The 10,606-nt window shown below is 37.1% G+C and overlaps 1 protein-coding gene across 3 annotated transcripts; it reads right to left on the bottom strand.

Annotated features, from left to right (window-relative positions):
- Positions 1-383: 383 nt before the first annotated feature.
- Positions 384-10,606, bottom strand: LOC146305136 (uncharacterized). 3 transcript variants are annotated; one of them, XM_084712078.1, is made up of 5 exons: positions 10,482-10,606; positions 9,023-9,151; positions 4,931-5,706; positions 3,496-3,623; positions 3,246-3,385 (listed from the first exon to the last, which is right to left on the bottom strand). In XM_084712078.1, exons 1-4 carry the CDS (start codon positions 10,497-10,499, stop codon positions 3,545-3,547), a joined length of 1,002 nt encoding a protein of 333 aa, XP_084568204.1. In that variant the 5' UTR covers positions 10,500-10,606; the 3' UTR covers positions 3,246-3,385; positions 3,496-3,544. The 3 variants fall into 3 exon arrangements, with proteins under 3 accessions (XP_084568202.1, XP_084568204.1, XP_084568203.1); XM_084712077.1 differs by lacking the exon at positions 3,246-3,385 and having other exon boundaries at positions 3,398-3,623; XM_084712076.1 differs by lacking the exon at positions 4,931-5,706 and having other exon boundaries at positions 384-3,623.

Genomic DNA, 10,606 nt, shown 5'->3' on the forward strand with positions numbered 1-10,606 from the left:
TCAGTATTTAGAAACTCAGGAGGAGAAATCAAACATTCTGTTTGTTGAAATATGTTACTGTCATTATTTTTGTTTATCATATTGAGGACTTTGTGTTTATTCTTCTAAAATAAAAGTGACAAACTGAAATATAATCCAGCAGAAACATCCTGCAGACACACTCAACTTAAAAACTCCCCAGAAATTATTTACTCTCCTAAAATATCACCTTCATTAGGGTCTGAACTGGAATATTTGATGTGATGTATGTTTCATCTCTTTCCTGCAGTTTTCACTCTCATAATATTTGAATGTCAATAATATAACATTACAACATAATTACCTAATAAGGATATGAACTAAAATGGCTCTCAAACAGTAGGAATGCAAAACCACCATCCAGATAATCTTTTTTCTTTTTGTTTAACATTAGTTAAATTGCTACAAGCAAAAAGGAAGAAACCCTGTAACGTGAGATTTAACAAAACATAGAAATATTATTGAATAAAACAGAATGTCATACAAATCAATTCAAACTCATGAAAAATAAGATTTGTGGTTTAAAGTATCAAAAAAGGGATAACTACTAGTATAATACACAAGACAAACATCAGAGCAATGAATGGAAAATAAAATCTACTACCATCATGTACTTAAGTCTTATTGAAGGGCATCAAAATGATATGATTCAATCAAAGGCAATAAGTTTGAATCCCAAGTAACTCTCAACATCAAAAAAAAAAGAAAAATGGTGGCACACTAACAAATCATTTAACTCAAATGTCTTTGTTGATGTATTTCAAGGCAGTGACCTGACAGGTGTACAGCAGACCATGACCACATACAGGTGAAGCTCAAACAAAGTACAATCTAGTTTCCAGAAATACAAGAGCACCTTTAGAAATAGTACAAGTTTAACACAAGTATGAGATGAACACAACAAATCAAAATCAGTTTCTCTCTAGTGCCCGGCTGAGGGTGTAATGCTCATTACACACAAGGAAACCACAGTGCTCCAAGATCACAAATAAATACTACAGTTTACCTTTTTGTAACATGATAATGCTGTGCCTGCAGGGCATCATGGGACAGGCTCGGGGGACTTTGTACACCTGCTGACTTAAAACCTGCCAATATAAAGGGGTGGCATTAAGCTTTTTGTGGCTTATGAGGAAAGTGATGTTTGGAGGTTTTCAGAACAGGAGGTGGACTTCACTTAAGCTGACACACCAAATGGTTTGTGACTGGGAAGTTGTCCTAAGAAACTGCCTGGCAAAGAGCAAGCACTGTCAAAAAACACTTGGCAGGTGATTAGATGAGTCACCTTTCTATCTTTCTGCTCCCCACCTACGGAACAAACTGGAATTGCATTCAGCTTTTGTTTTTATTATCTCAAATGCAGTTTTCATGTTCTTTTAATGTTTTATTTTATATATATTTCCATGCTCTAGTAAAGTACCTTGAATTGTCCTGTGTCTGAATGGTGCTATATAAATAACCTTGTCTTGCATATCTCGTCTAACATGGGCTAACGTCAACCAATCAGAACAAACTCTTGTTGAAACCAGTTGGGAGAAGAGCTAAAACATCTTTTCCATTGAGAAAAGCCCTCAGTGTCATTCTTTGCTCTTCTTCCGATTAAAAAAAATACTCTCTATTTCTGAAAGTTATTGCAGTATCTACACTCTTCTGGAGCTGCCATTGTTTGTTTGAGACAAGTTGCTTCTTGCCACTGTGACTTAAAATCATGCCTGTAGCTGTCAATAGTCTCTCTAGAATGTTGATTGAGTCTGCATCAAAAGTGGTGCAGCCAAACAACTAACTTGAACCGTTGAAAGATGGATTCTTGTGTGATGTCATGAATCAAGCTGCCTTGCAAGGTAAGGCTTCTCCAGGGAGGCCCCAGCAGTTTTGGGGGGGCTCAGTGAAAGAAGGTGAATATTTCCCTTGTTATTGCATTAATTTTTAAAATGATGACAACAAATGGCCTAAATATGTGTGATTTGGTTGAAGACGGATTTGACTGTTTTTCCCAATTTATTAAAGTCACAAAATAATAAATGACTGAGAACAGATCATTTTTATGTATTTGGAGTACTCTGACATCTAAAACAGCAATATCAGGCTATTCTTGGTTCAATAGTTGAATATCTATAGAATCAAATAAAAAAAAAAAATCAAGTGGAAGGCCTACAGTCTCAGACTTTGGAGACCCTTGCCATAGACAATATTACACAACTCATAGTTTGAGCTGTTCTACAACTTGAATAGATGCCGTGTTCTTGGTGTTAGACCTGGCATTTCAAATCATGTACCTTTTCTATTTATTTTTATTATGTGCTGCAGCTGCCCCTACTAAGTACTGTTGTTACTTATAGTACACATACAATTGGGACATAACATGTTCTCATAACTTGTTACATTGAACTTTGGCCTTCTGTTCATACATCCATCACAAAGGATTGCCCAAATAATCAGAAAAGCATGCTGGCTACAAAATGTGACCAGATGCAGTAGGACATCCAGGTATTTTTGGTGTACTGCATTTGACATATTATGTCAAATAATCAATGTTCAATATATATCTTGTACTGATATACTGAATAGTATGGTAATATGGGCACTGGAATGCAGGGTTAATCTTTTGTCGCTTCCTACCAAAACACAGTGTGAGCACATTCTCAAGTGTGTGATTATCTGTAAATACCTCTATATTTAATTTCATTTCCAAACTCACTCATGAAACATGAGAGTTCAGGTTTAGTCTGTTTATGTCTGATTTAGACACACTTGTGACTCTTCAACTGGTATGCCCAGGTGAAGTTTTTTTTACATTTGTCACACCAGTACGGTTTGTGCCCTGTGTGGACACGCTGATGCTCTGACAGTTCAGATAATGTATAAAAACATTTGACACAGTTTTGACACTGAAATGGTTTGAGACCAGTGTGGAAAAGCTTGTGTCTGCGGTATGAAGATGCACTACTGAAAGTCTTTGCACACTGTGAACAGCTGTATGGTTTCTCTCCAGTGTGGATACGTTCATGGCTTGACCGTGTTTGTGATGATCTGAATGTTTTCTCACAGTGTTTGCACTTGTAGGGTTTCTCTCCAGTGTGGACACGTTCATGACCCTGACATGAACTGGAGGAACTAAAGACTTTCCCACATAACTGGCATGGGTAGATTTTATCTGGTTTCAGTCCAGTGTGAATCCTTTCATGTTTGTTGCGGTCTGATGAGGTAATGAAAGATTTCTCACAGAATCTGCAGAGGTACGGTCTCTCGCCAGTGTGAATACGTTGGTGGAGTTTTAGGGATTGTTGTTGAGTAAAACACTTCCCACACTGGTCACAGTGGTGCAGTTTCTCTCCAGTGTGAATGACCTGGTGACTCCTGAGGCGATCTGATCGAGAGAAAGATTTACCACACTGGTCACAACTGAAGGGTTTTTCTCCTGTGTGAGTGTGCTGGTGTTGTCTTAAATTAAAGACAGTAGTGAAAGCTTTCTCACACTGTTCACAGCTGTAAGGTTTCTCTCCAGTGTGAACTCTCTGGTGAATCTTTAATCGATGTGATGTAGGGCATTCTTTCTCACACTGTTGACAGCGGTGAGCTCTGGCTGTATTTGTGCCTCTCTGTTTCTATAACAGAAAAAGATAAGAAGAAAGAGTATAAGTGAAGTGCAGCAGTGGACTGAAGATAAATGTTATGTAATGTCTCTGGTTTGTATGGCGGTCCTGGGAGCTCAACCCACTGCAACTTAAGAAATGACATGTAAACAGGCAAAACATGAGCTACAGAAGAAATGATAAAAATCTACAACATTTAGAAAACATGCTACTAATGGGGAAAGTGACTACTTAAGTGTTTCCAAGACATAAAGTGCTGTGTATGATTCCTAAAACTATTAATGTCGGGTGCATGTATCATCTCTAATTATTTAATTCAATCTGGAAATTGGTTAAATGGGTCTGAATTGTGAAAATTTGGGATTTTTTTCAGCTCTTGTAGATTTAAAAAAAACAAAAAACAAAAACGTTTTACCAAATAATATCTTTTACAAAGTAGAAAATTGTTCATCAGGGATTCTTTTTTAAATGTTGGAAAATTAGTTATAAGTTAAACAGGGGCCTCATTAATAATGCACTGTGGAAAATCCACACTAAATGTTTGCATGTTTAAAAAAAAAAAAAAAAAAAATCAGGAAATGCAGGTACACACAAAAAAGCTGGTTTTAATATAAAACTTTATGTAAGCGTGCCAGTGTGCCATTTCCTTTTTTTTAAAAAAATCCGAAATCAGCTTGCACAAGCCCAACACACCACCTACTTCACTCCCACAATTCCGCATAAATATCTAAACGAACACATTTCATTGCCCTCGCCAAGCCCACGTTCAATCATAAATGATCAATGCAAAGCACCTTGCAGATGTTGAGGAATGAGCGACATGTTGTTCACAGTGAATCACAGCAACATCCAAGAGGAAGACTGTTATGCTGAGTGTCTCCACTATATTTAAATTTTTAAAGACTTAAAGATTCAGATTTAACATATAAACTTGATTTTATTTAAGATGAACTTCATTATGTTTAGGACTGATATTGAGGATATTAAGTGTAACAATGGCTCAAGATGTCAGACTTTGCTATTTTACAATCACACATGCATGTTCTGAAGGTGTGCTTGGTGAGGTGACCGGAGAAGGCAGTGTCTAACAGTGGCCATTCATGGCTGCGTTTGTAAGACACAAAATTAACAAGTAAAAACATACACGTTGTATACACATTTAAACCTGTCTATATTCATATGCAACATTTTTTAGCTGTCTCCAAATTGGCCAGTTTGAACCTATGACATTGTAGAATCCAAATTTTATTTCTTTTCATTTAATTACACATATAAACTCACTCATGACAAATGAGGGTCCAGGTTTAGCATTTCAGTACCTGGTTTGGATACACTTGTGTTTCCTCAGCTGGGTTGTCCAGGTGAAGTTTTTCTTACATTTGTCACACCAGTATGGTTTGAGTCCTGTGTGGATACGCTGATGCTGGTAGAGTGCAGATGATGTATAGAAACATTTGTCACACTGTTGGCACTGGTGGGGCTTAACTCCAGTGTGGTAAAGCTTGTGTAAATGAAATGAAGCTGAACATCTGAAACTCTCCCCACATAGTTCACAGCTGTAAGGTTTCTCTCCAGTGTGGACACGCTCATGTCTTGAGCGTTTTCCTGCTAATCTGAATGTTTTCTCACAGTATTTGCACTTGTAGGGTTTCTCTCCAGTGTGGATACGTTCATGAATCTGAAATGAGCTGTGGGAACTAAAGACTTTCCCACAAAACTGACAAGGGTAGGTTTTTTCTTTAGTGTGGTTGTTTTTGTGTTCTGTGAAAGAACTTCGATGAGTGAAGCTCTTCCCACACTCCTCACAGCTGTATGGTTTCAGTCCAGTGTGGATCCGTTCATGATTGTTGCGGTCTGATGAAGTAATGAAAGCTTTGTCACAGAATCTGCAGTGGTATGGTTTCTCTCCAGTGTGAATACGGTGGTGAGTTTTTAGCCCTTCTAGGCGAGTGAAACTTTTCCCACACTGGTCACAGCTGTATGGTCTTTCTCCAGTGTGAACTCTCTGATGAGTCTTTAATCGTTGTGATGTAGTGAATTCTTTTTCACAGTGTTGACAGCGGTGAGATCTGGGTGTTTTTGTGCCTCTCTGTTTCTATAGCGACAGACAAAGATACAGACAGTGTATAAGTGAAGTGCAGTGGTGTGCTGAAGATAAATTTTATTACCTATGGTTTCAGTGGTATGGCCATGTGAGCTCAATGCAGTGCAACTTAAGAAAACATTCACACAGACAAAACACTACCAAATGAAGAAGAGCTCTCCAATTTGACAAGACATTTGTAATGTTCCCCATAACCAAAAAGTTGTGACACTTTGTAAACCATAATTAAAAGCAGTATGCAATGACAAGCAAATACTTTAAGACCTCATTTTAAGACCTATACTAAACTGAATACAGTACAAAGACAAGATATTTAATGTTTAAACTGATAAACATCATTTTAATAAATATAATTATGATTTTGATGCCTGCAACATGTTTCAAAAAGTTAAGATGGGTCAAAAAGACTGGAAAGGTTGTGGAATACTAAAAAAACAAAAACACGTTTGGAAAATTCCACAGGTAAAAAGGTTAATTGATAAACAGGTGATAGTATCATGATTGGGACTTAAAGGCCCATCCTCAAAAGCCTCAGTTGTGCACAGCCATGGACGGGGTGAGGTTCAACACTTTGTGAAAAACTGCCTGGGCAAATAGTCCAGCTGTTCAAGAGCAATGTTTCTCAACACAAAACTAAATGAAGTTAGGGAATTCACCATCTACAATCCATAGTATCATTAAAGGATTCAGAGAATCCAGAAAAATCTCTGCATGTAAGGAGCCAGGCTGAAAACCAACACTGAATGTCTGTGACCTTTGGCTCCCCTGGCAGCACTGCATTAAAAACTGCAGTAAAAACCCACATCATTGTATAAAGGATACTACATGGACTCAGGAACACTTTGGAAAACTGTTGTCAGTGAACACAGTTTGTCTCTGCATCTACAAATGCAAGTTCAGACTCTACCATGCAAAGAGAAAGACATATATCAACAACATCCAGAAACACTGCAGACTTCTCTGGACCCGAGCTCATCTGAGATGGACTGATGCAAAGTGGAAAAGTCTGCTGTGGTCTGACGAGTCCACATTTCAGATTGTTTTCACAAATCATGGACGTCGTGTCCTCCGGGCTAAAGAGGAAAAGGACCATCCAGATTGTTCCCAGCACTGACTTCAACAGACAGCAGCTGTGGCAGTATGACATTTATGATAAAATTCTAAAAACAATGAATATAGAATTAAATAAATCAACCATAAAAAAACACTTACAAGACTTTTATTGAACCTTTTTTGATGAATGCAGTTTTGAGATTCTCTGTATTTAAAGGTATATTCCCACATCTAAGACAGCCAAGCTGTCATCATTTGTGTGTACCCACGGTCTGAGGCAAATCTAAATTTGTTTATTAACTTTAGTCTTAATTGTTATTTGGTTACCTCTAATAAATAAAACAATTTGTACCAGGGCAAGTCAAAATTGACTTCAGCCAATTAGATTTCTTAAGGGAAAAAAAAGTTAACATGGAACCTTGTCTTTACTCAGTTACAATAACAAACCACACAACAAAAGTGCATGAATATATATAAAAAAGAACAAAACAACAGTAACATGATAATTTAACTTATCAATAAGCCTAAACTCTCTAACACACCACTGTAAATAAATATTAAAAAATAAATATGAATCGCGCTGATCTCAAGTCAGTAACAGTACTGTAACAAAGCACACAAACCAAACTGCACACTGACCATGGCTTTTTAGGTATCTCAATAAACATGTAAACATCGAGTTTTTAACCATGTGATCATCATACACAGCCTTTGTGAAGCTTTTTTAGCTTATGCTGACTCTGCACAATACCTGACTCTGTCGAGCATCTTCTTGTCTAAACACAAAAACTGTCCAGACAACAATCTGACAAATGACAATCTGCTCTGTCAGTTCTGCCAAAGTCATTTTTACATGGTAGCACTGCTGTTATCAAAGCTTGCATGTGGCATTTAACACATTTTCTTAATCTTCTCCACTTGCATATGTCACATTGTGACATGCACATCAAAGATGGTAGCCAAACACTTGGTGAAAATAAATGAGCTTAGAGGAAATATACAAACTGACAAGGTGGATAAATTGTTGTCAGTAGATGTGGAGTTAAAACTCAGACACTGAGGGGAAAAAAAATTATGACAGACTGTCAGCTGAAGATTAAGTTTCACTTTGGACAGTAAAAGTCGTAGGACATGTTTTTTGTAACCTTTAAAAATTTTAATACGTTCTTTGGAACTAAATTAAACAGGCTTTGTCACATAGAAAAAGATCTGGACTGACAAAAGGTCTGACAGAAGTGATGCAAAAGCGCAAAAAGACAATTGAAGTAACTAAATTAACTAAATTAAGATCACAGTTGGCCTGCCACAGAGAAGTCTAGTTCAGTGGTATCAGTTGCCATGGTTACTGAGCAGGGATTGCTACAAGCCACAGTTATCGAATGGATTTGTCACTTAAATGAATGAGTATGAAATGATAAACTAAGACCGATCACTGTTGGTTTTATGTCGACTTTATGATGTTGTTATGGTGGTATTTAAGTTAACATAATGAAATGATCAGCAGTAATGTGTGTGTGGATTTATGGTTGAACTGAAAAGCTCTGTTACAGGTGAGATAAGTGACTGTAAGCAATGACAGTAAATAAAGCTGGATTCCACTTTCTCCCACTGTACAAAACACCCCAGATACGAGCGCTGCCCGCTTGTGCAGAGCTTAGCTGTCAGTTATGGTTTTTATATCATCAAATAACCAATTAAAAATCAAACTGATCAGAAAAATGCACACTTGAACAAACATCAGCGTGATAAGAACTATCATCATGTTTGGAAAAAAATATTTGACATGTACTTTGATGTTTTAGTTTGGCTCGTGTCTCATCTGCTAATATTTGGAAGGGAAGGTATTATGACCTGTACTGCAGCCAGCCACCAGAGGGCGATCGAGATTCTTTGACTTCACTTTTGCAGAGCTCTTATGACATCAGTTTTATAATTTATAAGTCACTGGCTAGGCGTGATGAGCTTGAAAACAAAACAAAAAAAGCACTGTGACCCATAATCGGTAAAATATTACTCGAACACTGCCCACCAGAACACGATACACACTGGAGCGCCATGTGAGTGTAGTGTTACCTGTGGGTTTTCATTTCAGCACCTATATTAACAGGTCAGCTGCCCTGCAGCAGAACTGCAGCGCCGCGTGAACAAGCCATTAAACGTGTGTACTGCACTATTCCCTCAAACTACTACAAACCTGAGGAGTGACTGCTGTGGGAAAGTGTTTCTACCAGTGCAGGTGGATCAGTGTACTTACCTGCTCTTCAGTGACTCCCTGGTGATCAGAAGCGACTGTTGAATACACAATATCCATACTCATGTAGTCGACAGCGTCTTGTTCCTCCTCGTCTCTCTCCTCCACTGTCACCTCGACAACCTGGCCTGACTGGACATGAGGAGAGACGGAGACATGATAACAGTTAATTGGGTGGGGTTTTAACATAGTTATAAATTCAGAACCAGATTTTTTGGATGATTAAAATGACGATGCTGTGATTTCTTTGTAGGAGTCAATCAAGAAGATAACCAGCCGATTAACAGACTATGAAAATAATCGTTAGTTGCAGCCCTAGATTAAAAAAAAAAAAAAAAAGATAAATGTCCCTGTCCACATCGGCACACACTCCGTCTTTTGTTTACCCGTTGCCATGATGAATCATGATGGTCAGCTCAGAGTGAACATACTCAGAGTTGACTGACAGAATTCATATTAACTGATCTGGAACCAAAAACTCAGAGTTTCTCATTTTAGACTGATTCAACTCAGAGTTCAAGATGAGTCCGCTTCATATATATATATATATATATATACATATATATATATATATATATATATATATATATATATATATATATATATATACATATAGATATATATACATACATACATATACATACATATACATATATATATATATATATATATATATATATATATATATATATATATATATATACACATACATACATACATATATACATATATATATGTGTGTGTGTGTGTGTGTGTGTGTGTGTGTGTGTGTATATACATATACACACATATACATATATACATACATACATTAAACTGAATATCTTTGAGTTTCGGACAAATTAAGACATTATGAAATTTTAAGGACCAAACAACGAGTCGATTAATCAAGAAAATAACAGATTAACAAATTATGAAAACAATAATTTTGCAGCCCTTAATATGTTCAGTCCTCTCTGCTCTGTCTCGGTGTCAAACATCACTACGACCTGAAAAACACCTGAAACATGGACATGTCCTGACATGTTTGAGCCAGCAGAGCCAGAGGACAGACACAGGAAGAAAACTCCCCTTTTCTCCTTTACACAGACTTTAAGACGCTCAGATACTGGAATATTAACAATAATAATATATAAATAACACAAATAAATAGAAAATAAACAACGATTGATCAGAATACTCTGATCTGTTAATAATTCCAGCGCTGATGAACTGATGAACACACACAGAACATTATATGGTTTTTAAACAGCACGTTGCCATAGAAATCACGACAGATGGAACTATAATTATATTTGATGTGTTTTTTTTCTTCACGATTGTAACGTTCAGCTTCAACCTCAGAAGGAGCCAAAAAACCGGAAGGAGCTGCACGACGTGGTCAAACGTAACTCTGAACTTGAATAATGTTGATGTCTAAAGTAAAGAACATTAATTAAACACACAAAAGCTTTAAAGTCACCTCTTGTGGAGAACCCATGTTTCTTTCTTCTTCTTCGTCAGTCAGCCGTCCTGAAGTCAGACAAAATGGTCGCCTCACAACGCAGGGGCCGTGTCTAGAAGGGAACCCTTTATTTGCGAAACTCT

Source organism: Lutjanus erythropterus, chromosome 23, assembly GCF_056507025.1.
Source record: "Lutjanus erythropterus isolate fLutEry1 chromosome 23, fLutEry1.hap2, whole genome shotgun sequence".
Lineage (NCBI taxonomy): Eukaryota > Metazoa > Chordata > Actinopteri > Lutjaniformes > Lutjanidae > Lutjanus > Lutjanus erythropterus.